At 37.5% G+C, this 19,303-nt stretch overlaps 1 protein-coding gene across 1 annotated transcript; it reads right to left on the bottom strand.

Annotated features, from left to right (window-relative positions):
- Positions 1 to 205: 205 nt before the first annotated feature.
- LOC119571211 (NADH-ubiquinone oxidoreductase subunit 8-like) lies at positions 206 to 2,988 on the bottom strand (the record flags this gene model as incomplete). Its single annotated transcript, XM_037918624.1, is given in 5 exon segments — positions 206 to 334; positions 533 to 623; positions 1,895 to 1,976; positions 2,552 to 2,704; positions 2,973 to 2,988. Coding segments are annotated over 5 exon segments (471 nt in total), but the record flags the coding sequence as incomplete, so codon positions are not given.
- Positions 2,989 to 19,303: the final 16,315 nt, after the last annotated feature.

The raw sequence follows: 19,303 nt of genomic DNA, 5'->3' as shown, positions 1-19,303 counted from the left end.
ATATATAACATACATACATACATACATACATACATACATATATATATATATATATATATATATATATATATATATATATATATATATATATATATATATTTATTTATATAATAGTAATAGTAATTGTAATAGTAATAGTAATAGTAATAGTAATAGTAATAATAATAATAATAATAATAATAATAATAAATAAATATATACTAACCTCAACAATGGCATCCACAGGGCATGCCTCCTGGCAAAATCCGCAATAAATGCATTTTGTCATGTCAATGTCATACCGAGTAGTGCGCCTGGCACCATCCGCACGCTCCTCTGCTTCAATGGTGATGGCCTATGAAGAGCAATAAATCTTGTCTGACATGTGAGAAACACTTATATGTGGAAAGTTTTGTAATCCTAATTCCTGTATTTTTTGTTTAGTGAAGGGAATATTCAGATAACCATTTTGCCACTTCCATAAACATAATTCACAAAATCACATTTGTGAACTATAACTACCCAAATTTGATTTGCCTGACCCATAACTCACCTGAGCTGGGCAAATGGCCTCACACAATTTGCAAGCAATGCAGCGTTCCTCTCCAGATGGATAACGTCGCAAAGCATGTTCTCCACGGAATCTAGCACAAATCAAAAGCACTGGTAAATTATAAGAGCAACTGTTATGGTCATATACTGATAACATATTTATATAAAGTACAGTTTTTGCTAAGAATATGCTACAGTCAGCTGTAGAAAATACTTAAGCTAGCCATTATCTCCAGTTACATCAAAGTTTTGAATTCTTGAATATAGGCATAGTTTCTATAAAGGAAATATATTTTTTTATAAAGTCCATATTTACATGCTTTTCACCCACTGTGGCTGGGTATATGTACTATCCACTGTATTTTTGTTCTTTGAATTCTGTTTTAACTTAGTTGTCTTCACAAACTCTTAGTTAATTAGTAGACACAAATGACTGCCTGATTTCCCTAGTAAATATCACTTATTTTTAAACTATTACTGTTATCTAGGAGAAAATCTAAATCTACTGTTGGCACCATTTACCTGCACTGTCTTGGTACACATAGCATGTGATGCTGTGGCCAATCATAGCCAATTATATGTATTACATATACATTCCTTGAATATGTCTTTCATTCATTATTATTATATTTGCATAATTTTAAAATTAGAAATACAGTACTTGCTACCACCAAATTTGAGTTCTGTTGTCATAATACTCATTGCTTGTATCAAAATGATGTTTGTTTACAATGCTACTCCTGGTTCCAAATTATTTCCTAATATTCTAGTGAAAATTAACTTATAATGGAACCATTATTGTCTCAGAGATACCACTATCTTCAGTGAAGCACAATAAATCAGTTCCTTCAACCAAATTTGCTTCTTTGAATATACAGAATATTGTAATTATGGTACTGGGTAGAGACTGTGTTAATTAGGAAGGGGATATGTTTGGAGGTGAAGCCCTCAGTGGGGGAAATATGGGAGTGCATTTGGGGGTGGAGCCCTGGCTGGGAAAATATGGTGATCTGGAAGGGGTCTATGGGAGGAGCCCCTAAACTGTAGAGATACAGCACTCAGGAGAGGGTCCACAAACAGAGCCCCTTAATTGGGAAATATAACAATTTCCCAGTTGTCATCTATTATCATTTGACATCGTTCCTCTAATGTTGTTAATAACATTAACAACACTAAAAATATAACAAAAAGTTTTCAGAAGAACATGAAAGGGGTTAACAGGTGAGATCAAGTAGGAGAAGTAACAAGTCGTTGGTGATTAAGCATTTGTGGAGCCATATATGTGTACACAAAATTAATAGGCTAAAATAACTGGGCAAGACATGTATCTATATGCTATTCCTGTGTCAGACCACTAACTTACCGTGGACTAAGGGGTCCTTTCTCAAATGGGTAGTTAATTGTTGCTGGTTCCTTGAAGATGTGACCTAGTGTTACAGCAGCACCTATGAAAAGAAGAATGGAATGAGATAATATCTAAGGCTTATTTATAAACAACATGGCTAATGTTTAAGGTATTCTTTTTAAGGTATTACTGTGCATTTCTAACACCAATCAACATTTTTTTCGATAGTAACTAGATTAATCAAATTAGGATACCTGTTTACATAAATAAAAGTACTTTCACTTAGGTGGCTGAGGTAAGACAACATTACTTTACATGTGTTACATAATTCTAATCCCTCTTTTATCTAAGGTTTCCATAATAAGGAAGGCTACTAAAAGAGCAAAATAGGCTATCTTTACATTTATCTAGATAATAAATAAATAAATAAACAAATATATGTGAGAGAAATTAAAGAAAAAAGTTTTGACTTGTGTCTTTTACCTGAAACTATATACTTCTTGTCACAACAGAAAGGCAAAACTACGGTTTCAAATATGATTACAATGGCATTAACAATCATTATAATAAAAATCTAAAATCTAAATCAAAACTAACACTAATATTGTGAGAAAAAGAAAATGATAGGAAAAGCATACAAGGATACAACTAACAGTAAAGACCACTGCTACTAACCTCTCCAAAGCTCAGTCCAGAAGATTGTTGCAGCTGCACGGTCAGTGATATCTTTCCATTCCATGCTTGGATCCTCTTGTGTGACATACTTGTAGTTAGAGCGAGTTTGGGTTACAGTTGCTCCACGTATACAGGACTTCAGGACACCTGACCCTAAAATGGGATGTTTAAATGTTTTGGAGAGAAAGACTCTAGTAGTATATGTGGAAAAATGGTATGTAGATAAAGTAAAATATTCGGTTAATGTTATTGAAAGCAATGCACGGGGATAGAGGAAAATGGATACCGCCATCTTGTAAAGCATAAAAACTAGAGTAGGAAGAAATACAGGTATATTTGCAGCCGCCTCATATATACCAGGAAATGACAAAAATAGGCTCTGCATGTCACTGCTCAGAGACAAAGTCTACAACACCCTCACACAGCCCGAGTCTCATTTTCTATAGCTCCATTTTATACATTTTCTATACTTCCATTTTCTCTAATGATCACATTTTCTGTTGACCATAAGACATGTTTTCTGCTGACAAACCTGGAAATAATTTTCGATTATTATTTTCGTCATTGTTTTTTAACATCCTCATTACCTTTCCTCTCGTTTTTTTATTTTTTTTTTATATCTTTGGTTACTTTCTCAAAGGTAGATGCATTTTTATTTCGTCTTTCCTTATCATTTCTATTATCTATTCTTAATAATATAAAGACAATGTTTTTACTTTAATTGCTTCCCATATGGGAACAATACACACTGTCGGTCACTTCCTCAGGTTCCTTTAAGCTTTTGCAAGGATAGGACCTTCAAACTTCTGTGGTCAGTGACATGGTGTACGTTTTATTTTATATTTAAATATTATTCTATCAGTATTGTGTTGCCTTTATCACCATAGATAATTACAGTGTTATTGATAAATGTTTATTATAGTAGGTATGGGCAATTTTTGCAACATTACAGTGGCCAGGCTGACCTCTTGCTTGATGTGTGTTGGTTGCACAGAGCGTTTCTTACGAATCTGCGTGAAGCATCTTTCAATTTCCAAACAAGACTATTTGTGACTGTGCAGCTCTTCCGTACCCTCCACCCTGATGGCATATGTCACAATTACCTTTCTATAACAAATTTTTCACTTGGCACAAAGTGTTAATAAAGGGTGGAGGAGGGAGGGCTGTCCACCACCATCTAGGGAATAAATAGAAGGTAGGTAAGGTTAGGTTGTCTTTATTAGTTCATAGGATACACAATGTTTACTAACATGCAACTAAACAGTTTATTGTAATTGCATTGTTCGAAACTAGGTTCACCTTTTCTGAAAACAGACTTTTTGTGCATATTGTTTTGCGCTTGTTCACTCAGGAACTATTTATTCTGTGTCTGTCAGCAAAGTTTGGCTTGGGTTTTTTAAAAATTGACTTTTCTATTGTTTTTGGGATACAAAGTTTGGTTTTGGTTTTCAAAAAGAATAGCCTTTTTAACATTTCATAAATGAATTTCTTTGATTTCTACAGGTTCCTATTGACATCCACTGCCATCCATTATCCCTCCTCCTTGCAACCCCTGGTTCCCAATGCATCCCCCAAGATCATTGGGTAGATGAAATATATAAAAAATTTTTTTTGGGCCCTTAGTTCTGGGGGGAAAGGGTGCTCCGGTAAAAATACCAAATATTATTTTGGCTGACCCAATTAAAATTTTTGCATTATAAAGCCAAAAATTTATAAATTAGGGCGGCAAGGTAGGTTTGAGGTATGTTGCTAAAGACTGCCTATTTTCAGTCCCTTTGTATAAATAGGTTTGGTCCCAAGAGGAGCACCTTCCAGAATGAAGTCACAAATCCAGGGTTTAGGGCCCCCTAAAATCCAAACCAATTTTCCCTATTCCTTTAAAATTTCACTAGACGGAGATAACCCTAATGTTTTCCCCTTTATAACACTTTGTGTCATTTAAAAAAGAAAACAAAACATTAACCAAATGACGGTAGCATGAGGCGGGTTTAAGGCCGGGGCCTCGCTGCGGGGGATCTTTTCCTAGCAGACGACCACTCATCCCAAATCCCAAGCATCCCATGCCGTTTTTCCAAACTCCCAAAAATATTTGATTTTCAGTTTTCATTTTTTTTACAGTTCTATTTGCCAAATTCATAAATCGAGACGAAGAGTATTTTGTGTTATCAAAAACCCCCATAGTTGACATTACGGTCTATAGTCAAATAAAATAAGCAGTGGCAGCATATGGGTTGAAATCGTTTCGGTTTGTTGCATTTTTTTTGTTGTGGCAGGGTAAAATGGGGGGAAAGTTTTAAAAAACCGATTAACACCTTTCAGGGCAGAAAAAATAATCTTTGCTGTGTTTGTAACAAAAAAAACAAATCATGGCATGTCCATAATACTCAGGCATGTGCGTACGGCCCCCGGTAGATGGCCCCGCCATCCCAGGCATGTTTACATGCCACCCGTGGGCCCAATGGGTTAAGATTTTTGGCTGTAGGGGGAATGTAAAACTTAGTCTATAAGTGGTGCTATGAACGATATTTTTTCTTTTGCAGTAAATAAGAGGCTGGCAGATGTACCGGTTGCTTATCCTCTATTTTTAATGTCTTTAAGGTGGCGGTCCATTTTCCTCAATTTTTGTGCACGCCTGAGAAACTTTAACCTGCGAATTATTACAGAGCCCCGGGTAGGCTTATAATATATGGGGTTGAGGAGATAGCCCTTTGGCTGGGTTGTATTATTAAAATCCCACAGGGGTTTAAGGTTGGGTTGGATTATGGTTAAAACATTGTATGATTACCATGGGGGTTTAAATTAGTAAAACCCATAGTTTTTTAAACCCGAACGATGGTTTTGATTCCCCTTCAACCCGTTCCCATGCACCCCCCCAAGATAGGGTGAGGAAATTTAAAAAAAAAATCTTTTTGGAACTTGATAAAAATTCAAATTTCATAATAACTACGGGCATAAAAGGAAACTTTATTAATCCCCCTAAATGATTAAAATAATCAAAAAACTTGCAATACAGAAAAAAAATAATTTTCATTAAATTTTCTGTTTTGCATTTTATAGAATCACTGCATTGACTTTAAAAAATCATCTGGGTGATTAATAAATTTTTATATTTCTGTATTAATTTTTAGGAAAACTTTTACCAAAAAATTGCCTAGCTTAACTATGCAGACTGAGATTTTCGTCTATCAAAAAACACCGGAAAAACGAAAATAGTTCCCAAAGGCTGAGTTCAAAGTTGAATTAAATACGAAAGAGAAAGAAATGCTGCAATGTTTTTATTTTTCTAATGATGCAACACGAATTTAAATTTTGTGAGACAACACGATTAAAAATTTTACTCGTGCACGAAAAAAAAAAATAAGGGAAAAGTATCTGTTACCTACCAGAAAAGAATCTAAAAAAACTACATGAATTCTAAAAAGATACCTTTTGCCAAGTAAAATACCCGGGAAGTCCCCATGTTTACGAACCCAGCTGGTTTAGGTGAATGAACGGCAAACGTTTATTCAATTAACCCATGCTCTATAGAACAAAAAAAAAAAATCAATTTTGGTCTCCAACGCCTTTTGGGAAACAGGTTTTTAAATTTTTAAAATTTTAAAATTAAATTTTTTTGATGTTTTTTTTGTATAGTGACATAGTACAAAAATAAATAACTTTAAAAACCCCTGAATACTCAAGTTTACCAATTGACAACATGAAAGAGGGCCGCAAGGGTTGCCTGGTTCAAAGTATTAGAACAATTTTTTTCGTTTGAAAAGAAATTCGTGGGTTGAAGCGACTGCAGTATTCTCAGGTCAAACCCAAAAACCCGTATTAACAACCAAATCAAAAAAAAAATCATTGAAATCACAATATGAGGTAACCCGGGGAAAGTTAGTACTTAGACATATTCTTTTTTATTGGACGCTATCTTGTAACGATGGGCGATTATACAAATTTTAATTTCAGAATTGTAAAAAATTTATTTAGAAGATTTCACAAAAAAAAACATTTTTTATATAAGTTACTTAGAAAACATTTTTTTTAAAGGGTAAAAAGATATTAATGATAAAACAACCTTTTAAGTCTTGAAAACTTGGCTTCTTTTGATTAAAAAAAATAGCTGATTAAAAACCTGAAAAATATGGGTTTAAAAAGTTTTGGGAAAATAAGAACAACGATGACCAGTTTCAGTTTTGTAATATCAATATTTACATTAAAAAATTTTGAAAAACCTATTCCTAAAAAACTTTTTCTCATATCTCTCGAAACATTAATTCAAGAAAACACCCAGAACATTTTTTTTTTTTCGTTGAATTTTAAAGATTTATTTAAAGTCAAGAAAGAAAGAAAAAGAAAAAAATCCCCATAATACAGGAAACATGTTTTTTTTAATTTTAGAACTGGAAATTTGTAATGTTTTTCTTTTTTGATGAATAATGAAGGCGAAGCTGACCAAAAAAGAGAGAAGTAAGGTAGCTTTAAAATTATTTTTTTTTAAAATTTACCGCTTGAAATATAGCCCCTTTTTTAAAGGTAATGTCAGGAATGGTGCCGGGGTATAATTATCGGCCTTCTAAATCCGTGCTATATATTTTGATCTACCATCTAATTATATTGTCATTTTTGTTATCTATCTATCTATTATCATATTATATCTATACAACACACACACCACAACCCCCACACACACACAATATAATATATATATATTATAAAATTTAAAATATATATAATAAAATATATATATAATAATATATATATAAATAGCGTGCATGGTGTGTCTGTGTAGGGTGAATACACACCCACATCGCAAGCGGACGCACGTGAGCACACACACAAATGGGGAAAATGGGGAAATCAAAAATGAACGGTAGTGGGTGGGTTTCCCAATATGATGGGGGGTGATACCCAACAATGTGTATAAATTTCACATACTAATTAAAACCCCACAACACACACACACACACACACACACAACACACACACACCACACACAACCACACACACACACACACAACACAACAAATATATAATATTATATATATTAATAATATATAATAAAATTAAAATATATTTAATACATGACCACAACACACACAAACAAACACAATACCAAAACCCCACGCAAACACACACACAACACACAACACAACACACAACACACACCCCCACACACACACACACACCACAACACACACACACACACAGGAACACAAACACACACACAACACACACACACACCACCACACCCACACACACACCCAAAAACACACACAACACCACACATAAAACACACACACACAACACACACAACAATAATAAATTAATAAAATATATAAATAATATATATATAAAATTAAAATAAAAATATATATAGTATATTCTATATAATTATATGATAATATATATTAAAAATTTTATAATATATATTTTATATTATATATTAAAAATATTTAATAATATATATATAATAATATAATATATAATATATATATTAATATAAAAATTATATAAATATATATAACACAACACAACACAAACCCCCACACACACACACACACACACACACACCACAAATTATAATAATTAAATATAATATATATATATATATATATATAATATATATAATATTTTAATTTATATATAATTTTTTGTAAGCGAAAAGGCCACCGCTGCCCCCAGATGTAAGTGACCCGGAGTTGGGGCACCACTTGCCCGAGTAAGCGAGTGGCCACCCCTAAGCCACCAGAATATGAGTGAAGAGAGATTAGGAGCACCGCGCACTAGATTGAGCGAGACGAGAGATGGACTTGGGTGGGTGAGTGAAAAGGGGCTTAGCTTGCTGGTTTTATTCTTGACGACAGATATGAGACCCCCAAGGGGCCCCCCGTGCCCCCGGGTGGAGGACGAGTGGTGGAGCTGGACCCTGTGTGGCTTGGGCCGTCGCTGTGTCCCTCTCTGTGTGTCTCTGCCTTTCGGACGTGTCCTTTTATGCGGCGGTTCCCTTCGAGGACGGATGTTTGTTCCTGTGCGAAAAGAGAAAGCCGGGCTCCATTTGCGTCTTGCCCAAGGAGAAGGGCTGCGTGCTTGGATGGAGGTGTGAAGTGTACATCCGGCCTTGCTACGTATTTTTGACATCGCTCGGCCACGCACAAGGCTGTCCTCGAGCCGCCCTGTAACGCTTGAAACGATGCAGTAGAGGGCCTGTTTGTTATCTACAGATGGTTCCTGGTGATCCGAGAGTAGCTAGGCCGTCGCGTGCCAGGTAGCGGGTGTGGCAGGGGTTTTTGCAGGGAGGTGCAACATTCAGTAGCGAGGAGGGTCATCGTCTTCAAAAAAACTGAAATATAAGTGTACCAGGCCAGTAAAGGGGCTAAGGAGGATGATGATAATGTGTTTGTCAATCACCTTACAAAAATTGCGAGAAAATGAGAGCATAATAAGGAAAGTTTGTCACAAAAAGGGCGTGTCAAGTAGCGAGTTCAATAAGGTACCATCTATTGTAGAGAGAAAATTTAATTGAATAATAATTCCATATCTTTGGGGTAAACAAGCAAGTATATATGCTTCGAACACATTGGCAGCTGGGCCTGAACTTAATTCAAACAGTGCGCGTCGCGGCGCTTCAATCGTATGAGCGAAATTTCTCGGTGCGGCGGGCGCAGGATTCCCTTCGTTTACGGCCATGAGCCGGGCTTAAAATTAATGTGGTGATTGTAACCGAGTAAGCCTATATAAAGCATGGGTCTCCAATGTGTTGCCATTATTTGCAACTGGAGATACTCCATCAGTACATATTCACCAAACCTTAAACTAAAGAAGCATAAACTCCAGCATTACTGAGGACAAGATATCAAACTTCGAGAGGACGTCGTAAAAGAGATTTGGGTCCAGTTTTTAGTCATAGGGATGGCCATAGTAAAATACGCAATCTTAGAGGAATTCCGAGTAGAGGGGCAGGTAGGTAAATAAGAGGATAGTCAGGTGATCGAAATCTACGTGTGAACAGCGACAGATTAGCACGGAAAAGTATGAAGAAACAGTGATATAAAGAACGATAAAAGTGTATACACAGAATATGACAATTACGCAAAAAAGTAATGACGTGATTACAAATAGGAATAACATATAAGAGAAAAAAAGATGATTTCATTAATTCGACACAAAAAACATGAATAATATGATGAGAGCAGCCAAACATAACAATAATTAATTCAACTCGAAGGTACTCATTTGTTCTGAGAGGAAATGATATATGCTAAATTGTGCGATCTGAGGATAAAAATGATAATAGACAGAACAATACTAACACAATACATCAATTAGGGGATGGTTAAAGCGGGGGATGAGGTGTGAAGTGAGGGTGCGTGTCACTTAGGTTTGATCTCAGTGTGTGTTGAAAAAAAACAATGGTGACAGGGAGGAGTTATGTAGTATAGAGTTAGTGTGTGCGTTCGTAGAGTGGCGTGTACTTGAATTTGAAAGAAGGCAACTTGTATCCCAAGGTGTGGGTGGGTATAGGGAGGGCAATAGTTACTCTGGCATTAAAAGGTACACTTACTTTTGATAGTAACGAGGAAGATTGTTGGTGCTGGATGGAACTGCGACACCCTTTGGCTGTGTTGACGAGGGTTCGCGAAGAATTAGCGAGGCAGGTGAGCTGGATTGGCGAGGGGTGGCGGAAATGAGTGCGAAGATACATCTTCAGCGACTTCGTCAGGAGGGTAGCACAGGCGTGAGTGGTCAGCACGAAGTAGAAGGACAGACATGGTGCGGTAGGCGTGATCGAAGAGGACTTAGTAGCGATGGCTGGGCGTTAAAAGAGGTGGGGAGGCACTTCGCGTGGATCGGCAACAGGCGTCGGCGAGGAGCGAGTGGAGGCGAATATGCGTTGGCGTTGTGAGGTTTTTAAAACACCGCTGCCATCAGATGTAAGCGAAAAGGCCACCGCTGTCGCCAGATGTAAGTGACACGTGAGTTGGGAGCACCACTTCGCCAGATGTAAGCGAGTGGCCACCGTAAGCCACCAGAATATGAGTGACACGAGAGATTAGGAGCACCGCGTCACTAGATGTGAGCGAGACGAGAGATGGACTTGGGTGGGGTGAGTAAAAAGGGGGCTTAGCTTGCTGGTTTATTCTTGACGACAGATATGAGACCCCCCCAAGGGGACCCCCGTGCCCCCGGGTGGAGGACGAGGTGGTGGAGCTGGACCCTGTTGGCTTGGGCCTCTGCTGTGTCCCTCTCTGTGTGTCTCTGCCTTACGGACGTGTCCTTTTATGGGGGCGGTTCCCTTCGAGGACGGATGTTTTTTCCTTTTGCGAAAAGAGAAAGCCGGGCTCCATCTGCGTCTTGCCCAAGGAGAAGGGCTGGGTGCTTGGCTGGAGGTGTGCCGTGTACCTCCGGCCTTTCTCCGTATTTTTTAATATATATATATATATATATATATATATATATATATATATATATATATATATATATATATATATATATATACATGTATATGTATGTATATGTGTACACACACACACACACACACACACACACATGTGTGTGTGTGTGTGTGTGTGTGTGGTGTATGTGTGTGTGTGTGTGTGGGGGTGTGTGTGTGTGTTGGTGTGTGTGTGTGTGTGTGTGTGTGTGTGTGTGTGTGTGTGTGTGTGTGTGTGTGTGTATACATATATATATATGGATATATATGTATACACACACACACACACACCCCACACACACACACACACACCACACACACACACACACACACACACACCACACACAAAACACACACACACACACACACACATACACACAACACACACACACACACACACAAAATGGGTGTGTGGTGTGTGTGTGTGTGTACACATATACATACATATACATGTATATATATATAATATATATATATATATATAATATTATATATATATATATATATTTATATTAAATATATGTCAACAATACGTAGCAAGGCCGGATGTACACTTCACACCTCCATCCAAGCACGCAGCCCTTCTCCTTGGGCAAGACGCAGATGGAGCCCGGCTTTCTCTTTTCGCACAGGAACAAACATCCGTCCTCGAAGGGAACCGCCGCATAAAAGGACACGTCCGTAAGGCAGAGAACACAGAGAGGGACACAGCAGACGGCCCAAGCCACACAGGGTCCAGCTCCACCACCTCGTCCTCCACCCGGGGACACGGGTCTTGGGGGGTCTCATATCTGTCGTCAAGAATAAACCAGCAAGCTAAGCCCCTTTTCACTCACCCACCCAAGTCCATCTCTCGTCTCGCTCACATCTAGTGACGCGGTGCTCCTAATCTCTCGTGTCACTCATATTCTGGTGGCTTACGGTGGCCACTCGCTTACATCTGGCGAAGTGGTGCTCCCAACTCACGTGTCACTTACATCTGGCGACAGCGGTGGCCTTTTCGCTTACATCTGATGGCAGCGGTGTTCAAGAACCTCACAACGCCAACGCATATTCGCCTACCAGCTCGCTCCTCGCCGACGCCTGTTGCCGATCCACGCGAAGTGCCTCCCCACCTCTTTTAACGCCCAGCCATCGCTACAAAGTCCTCTTCGATCACGCCTCCCGCACCCATGTCTGTCCTTCTACTTCGTGCTGACCACTCACGCCTGTGCTACCCTCCTGACGAAGTCGCTGAAGATGTATCTTCGCACTCTATGCCGCCACACTCGCCAATCCAGCTCACCTGCCTCGCTAATTCTTCGCGAACCCCCGTCAAACACAGCCAGGATGTCGCAGTTCCATCCAGCACCAAAAAAATCTTCCTCGTTACTATCAAAAATAAGTGTACCTTTAATGCCAGAGTAATATTGCCCTCCCTATACCACCCACACCTTGCATACAAGTTGCCTTCTTTTAAATTCAAGTACACGGGCCACTCTACGAACGCACACTACTAACTCTATACTACATAACTCCTCCCTGTCACCATTTTTTTTTTCAAAAAAACACTGAGATCAAACCTAAGTGACACGCACCCCACTTCACACCTCATTCCCCGCTTAACCATCCCGTAATTTATGTATTGTGTTAGTATTTTTCTGTCTATTATCATTTTTTTCCTCAGATCGCACAATTTAGCATATATCATTTCTCTCAGAACAAATGAGTACCTTCGAGTTGAATTAATTTATTGTTATGTTGGCTGCTCTCATCATATTATTCATTTTATTTGTGTCGAATTAATGAAATCATCTTTTTTTTCTTATATGTTTTTCCTATTAGTAATCACGTCATTACTTCTTGCGTATTGTCAAAATTTTGTGTATACACTATATCGTTCTTTATATCACGTTTCTTCATTACTTGCCGTGCTAATCTGTCGCTCGTTCACACCGAGATTTCGATTTACCCGACTATCCTCTTATTTACCTACCTGCCCACTTACTCGGATTCACTCTAAGATTGCGTATTTTACTATGGCCATCCCTATGACTAATAACTGGACCCAAATCTCTTTTACGACGTCCTCTCGAAGTTTGATATCTTGTCCTCAGTAATGCTGGAGTTTATGCTTCTTTAGTTTAAGGTTTGGTGAATATGTACTGATGGTAGTATCTCCAGTTGCAAATAATGGCAACACATTGGAGGACACCATGCTTTTTATAGGCTTACTCGGTTACAATCACAACATTAATTTTAAGCCCGGCTCATGGCCGTAAACGAAGGAACCCTGCGCCCGCCGCACACTTACGCTCATACGACTGAAGCGCCGAGACGCGCACTGTTAGAATTAAGTTCAGGCCCAGCTGCCTATGTGTTCGAAGCATATATACTTGCTTGTTTACCCCAAAGATATGGAATTCTTATTCAATTAAATTTTCTCTCTTCAATATGATGGTACCTTTTTGGGAAATCGTACTTGACACGCCCTTCTTGTGACAAACTTTCCTTATTATGCTCTCATTTTCTCGCAATTTAGTAAGGTGATTGACAAACACATTATCATCATCCTCCTTAGCCCCTTTACTGGCCTGGTACACTTATATTTCAGTTTCTGAAGACGATGACCCTCCTCGCTACTGAATGTTGCACCTCAGTGCAAAACCTCTGCCACACCCGCTACCTGGCACGCGACGGCCTAGCTACTCTCGGATCACCAGGAACCATCTGTAGATAACAAACAGGCCCTCTACTGCATCGTTTCAAGCGTTACAGTCGGCTCGAGGACGAGCCTTGTGCGTGCCGGACGATTTTCAACAATACGTAGCAAGGCCGGATGTTTCACTTCACACCCCCCATCCAAGCACGCAGCCCTTCTCCTTGGGCAAGACGCAAATGGAGCCCGGCTTTCTCTTTTCGCACAGGAACAAACATCCGTCCTCGAAGGGAACCGCCGCATAAAAGGACACGTCCGTAAGGCAGAGACACACAGAGAGGGACACAGCAGACGGCCCAAGCCACACAGGGTCCAGCTCCACCACCTCGTCCTCCACCCGGGGACACGGGGGTCTCTTGGGGGGTCTCATATCTGTCGTCAAGAATAAACCAGCAAGCTAAGCCCCTTTTCACTCACCCACCCAAGTCCACTCTCGTCTCGCTCACATCTAGTGACGCGGTGCTTTCCCAATCTCTCGTGTCACTCATATTCTGGTGGCTTACGGTGGCCACTCGCTTACATCTGGCGAAGTGGTGGCTCCCAACTCACGTGTCACTTACATCTGGGGACAGCGGTGGCCTTTTTGGGTACAATATATATATAATATTTATATTATAATATATATATATATAAAATAATATATATATATATATATATATATATATATGTGTGTGTGTGTGTGTGTGTGTGTTGTGTGTGTGTGTGTGTGTGTGGTGTTTGTGTATATATATAATATATATATATATATATATATATATATAATTTTTATAAAATAATATAAAATATATAATATATATATATATATATATTTATATATATATATATATAAAATATAAAATATATATATATATTTTATATATATACATATATATGTATATATATACATATACGTATATATATATATATATATATATATATATATATATATATATATAATATATTGTGTGTGTGTGGTGTGTGGTGTGTGTGTGTGTGTGTGCCTGTGTGTGTGTGTGTGGTGTGTGTGTGTGTGTGTGTGTGTGTGTGTGTGTGTGTGTGTGTGTGTGTGTGTGTGTGTGTGTGTGTGTGTGTGTGTGTGTGTGTGTGTGTGTGTGTTTAATATATGTATGTGTATATATACACATTGTTAGGTAATCAACCCACCATCATATCTAGGAAAGACCCACCCACTACCGTATCTAGGTTTGACTTACCCAATATATGCCAATTTGTGTGTGTGCTCACGTGCGTACGCTTGCGATGTGGGTGTGTATGAATGCACACACATACACAGACACACACATGCACGCAATATATATATATATATATATATATATATATATATATATATATATATATATATATATATATATATATATATATATATATATATGTGTGTGTGTGTGTGTGTGTGTGTGTGTGTGTGTATAGATATAGATATAGATAGATAGATAGATAGATAGACAGATAGATAGACAGATATAGATATAGATAGGTAGATGCATAGATATATAGACACGGATATATAGATAGGCCGATAATTATACACGCGCGCACGCATTCCAGTGACATTACCTTTACAAAGAGCATATATTTCAAGCGGTAGAATTTAAAAAAATATATATATAAGCTACCTTACTTGCTCTCGTTTTGGTGCAGCTTCGCCGTTCATTATTACATCAAAAAAGATAAAACATTACTAATTTCCAGTTCTACATTAGAAAAAAACAGTGTTTCCTAGTAATATATGGAGGATATTTTTCTTTCTTTCTTTCTTGACATTATGAATCATGTAAATTCAAACGTAAAAAAAAATGTTCGTAGGTGATTTTCTTGAATTAGAGTGATTTCAGAGAAGAATAGTGATGATAAAGTCTTTTAAGGAGATAGTGGTGTTCAAAAATCTTTAAGTGGTCAATATATGGATAATTACAAAACTGAAACTGGTCATCGTATGTTCATTATCTATCCTAAACTAATTTAACCATATATTTCAGGTTTTTAAATCAGCTATTTTTTTTAATCAAAAGAAGGCCACAGTTTTCAAGACATTAGAGTTGTTTTATCATTAATATCAGTTTATCCTTAAAAAAATGTTTTCTATAGTAGACTTATAGTAGAAAATGTTAGTTTTGTGAAATCTTCAGTAAATATAAACTTTTACAATATGCTAGAAATTAAATTTGTATAAATCGCCCAATCAGTTACAAGAAATAGCGTCCAGATAAAACAAAGAATATGTGCATAAGTACTAACTTCCGCGGATATACCATCAGTATTGTGATTTCAATGATTTTATTTGATTTGGTTGTTAATACAGGGTTTATGGGTTTGACCTGTAGAATACTGCAGTCGCTTCAACCTATCGAATTTCTTTTCAAACAGAATAAAATTGTTCTAATACTTTGAACTCAGGGCAACCATTGCGGCCATCTTTCATGTTGCTCTAATCTGGTATAACTTAAGAGTATTCAGGAGTTTTAATCGTTATTTATTTAGTACTATGTCACTATACAAGAAAAAACATCAAATAATTTAATGTATGAAATGTTTAATATTAAATCCTGTTCGCCAATAAGGCGTTGGAGACCAATATTGAGTTTTTCTTTTGTTACTATAGACGCATGGATATAAGTTGAATAAGCGTTTGCCGGTTCATTCACCTATAACCAGCTGGCTTCGTAAACATGGCGACTGTCCGGCTATTTTCACTTGGCAAAAATGGTAATACTTGTAGAATATCATCGTAGTTTAATTTAGATTCATGTCTGGTAGGGTATACAGATACTCCCTTATCTTTGTTTTCGTGCACGAGTAAATATTATATCGTGTTGTCTCACAAAGTTGAAATTCGTGTTGCATCATTAGAATAATAAAAACATTGCAGCATATACTTTCATCTTTCAGTATATTAATTCAACTTTGCAACTCAGCCTTTGGGAACTAAGTTGCAGTTTCACAGGTGTTTTAGATAGTACTGAAAGTCTGCAGTCTGTCATAGTTAAAGCTAGTGCAATTTCTGGTAAAAGTTTTCCATAACTTGCAATACAGAAAATAATAAAGAATATTATTAATCACCCAGCAGTGATTTTCAAAGTCAATGCAGGTGATTCTATAACATGCAATACAGAAAATTATAATGAATATTATTATTTTCTGTATTGCAAGTTTTAGATTACTTTTAATCATTGCAGGGTGATTAATAATGTTCCTTTTATGCCTGTAGTGTAATTACTGAATTAGTAATTTTTATCAAGTTCCAAAATCAGATTTTTTTTTACATATTTCCTCAACCCAATGATCTTGGGGGATGCATGGGGAACGGGGTTGAAGGGGGAATCAAACCCATCGTTCGGTAAAAATCTATGGGATTTTACATAATTCAGATCCCCCATGGTAATCATACAATGTGTCTTAACCAATAATCCAACCTAACCTTAACCATGTGGGATTTTAATATATACACCTAGCCAACGGGCTATGCCTCCTCAACCCCCATAGTAATATATAAGCCTAACCAGGGGACTCTGTAATATATACGCAGGTTAATGTTACTCAGAGCGATGCACAAAGATTGAGGGAAAGTGGACACTGCCACCTTATAGAGCATTAAAAGTAGAGAGATAAGCAACACAGGTACATCTGCAGCAGCCTCTTATTTACTGCAAAAAGATAAAAATATCTGTTACATAGCACCACTTATAGACTAAGTCACATTACCCTCCTACAGCCAGAGATCTTAACCCATTGCCGACGGGTGGCATGTAAGCACATGCCATGGCATGGCGGGACCATCTACCGGGGGCACGTACGCACATGCCATAGAGTATGTATGGACATGCCATGAGTTTGTTTTTTTTGTTACAATCACGGCAAAAGATTATTTTTCTGCCAGTGAAAGTGTGATTAAGTCGGTTTTAACACTTTCTCATTTTTACCCTGCAACAAACAAAAAAAATGCAACAAACCGACGATTTCAACTCCATGATGCTGCACACTGCTTATTTTATTCGGACTATAGACCGAATAATGATCAACTATGGAGTCTGTATAACAACAAAAATACTCTTCAGTCTCGATTTATCAGGAAGTTTGGCAAGTAGAGACTGTAAAAAATAATGAAAACTGAAAATACAACATATTTTTGTAGTATTAGGAAGAAACGGCATGGGATGCTGGTATTTGGCATGAGTGGTCGTGCATGCTAGGGCAACGATATAAGCCCCCGGCAGCGAGGCCCCGGCCTCTACCAGCCTCATGCTACCTGTCAGTTATGGGTTAATGTTGTGTTTTCTTTAAGTAGACACAAAGTGTTAATAAAGGGAGATACATTGAGGCTTACTCTCCTGTCTAGTGAATTTAATGGAAGGTAGGAAAGGTTAGGTTTGGATTGTAGGGTCACATAATACCCTGGATTTGTGACTTCATATCTGGAAGGTGCATCACTCTTGGTACCAAATACCCTGATTTATACAAAGGTACAGTGAATATAGGCAAGTCTTTAGCAACATACCTCATATCCTATCCTTGCAGCCATAATTTATAATTATTGGCTTTATAATGCAAATATTTTAATTGGGTCAGACCAAAATAATATTTGGTAATTGTTACCGAGAGCACCCGTCCCTCCAGAGACTAAGGCCCAAAATCAGATTTTTTATATATTTCATCTACCCAATGATCTTGGGGGATGCATTGGGAACCAGGGGTTGCAAGGAGGGGGGATAAAGGATGGCAGGGATGTCAATAGGAACCTGTAAAATCAAGAATTCATTTATGAAATGTTAAAAAGGCTATTCTTTTGAAAACCAAAACCAAACTTTTTATCCCAAAACAATAGAAAAGTCAATTTTTAAAAAACCCAAGCCAAAACTTTGCTGAAGACACAGAATAAATAGTTCCTGAGTGAACAAGCGCAAAACAAAATGCACAAAAAGTCTGTTTTTAGAAAAGGTGAACCTAGTTTCGAACAATGCAATTACAATAAACTGTTTAGTTGCATGTTAGTAAACATTGTGTATCCTATGAACTAATAAAGACAACCTAACCTTACCTACCTTCTATTTATTCCCTAGATGGTGGTGGACAGCCCTCCCTCCTCCACCCTTTATAACACTTTGTGCCAAGTGAAAAATTTTTATAGAAAGGTAATTGTGAATATGCCATCAGGGTGGAGGGTACGGAAGAGCTGCCCCAGTCACAAATAGTCTTGTTTGGAAATTGAAAGATGCTTCACGGGAGATTCGTAAGAAACGCTCTGTGCAACCAACACACACAAGCAAAGAGGTCAGCCTGGCCACTGTAATGTTGCAAAAATTGCCCATACCACTATAATAAACATTTATCAATAACACTGTAAATTAAACTATGGTGATAAAGGCAACACAATACTGATAGAATAAAAATTAAAAAATAAAAATAAAACGTACACCATGTCACGGGCCACAAGTTTGAAGGTCCTATCCTTGCAAAAGCTTAAAGGAAAACCCGAGGAAGTGACGACAGTGTGTATGTTCCCCTATGGGAAGCAATTAAAGTAAAACATGTCCTTTTATATTTTTAAGAATAGATAATAGAAAATGATAAGGAAAGACGAAATAAAAATGCATCTACCTTTGAGAAAGTAACCAAAGATATAAAAAAAAAATAAAAAAAAGAG

Source organism: Penaeus monodon, unplaced genomic scaffold (assembly GCF_015228065.2).
Source record: "Penaeus monodon isolate SGIC_2016 unplaced genomic scaffold, NSTDA_Pmon_1 PmonScaffold_5495, whole genome shotgun sequence".
Taxonomy (NCBI): domain Eukaryota; kingdom Metazoa; phylum Arthropoda; class Malacostraca; order Decapoda; family Penaeidae; genus Penaeus; species Penaeus monodon.
This window is presented reverse-complemented; position numbering and strand designations above follow the sequence as displayed.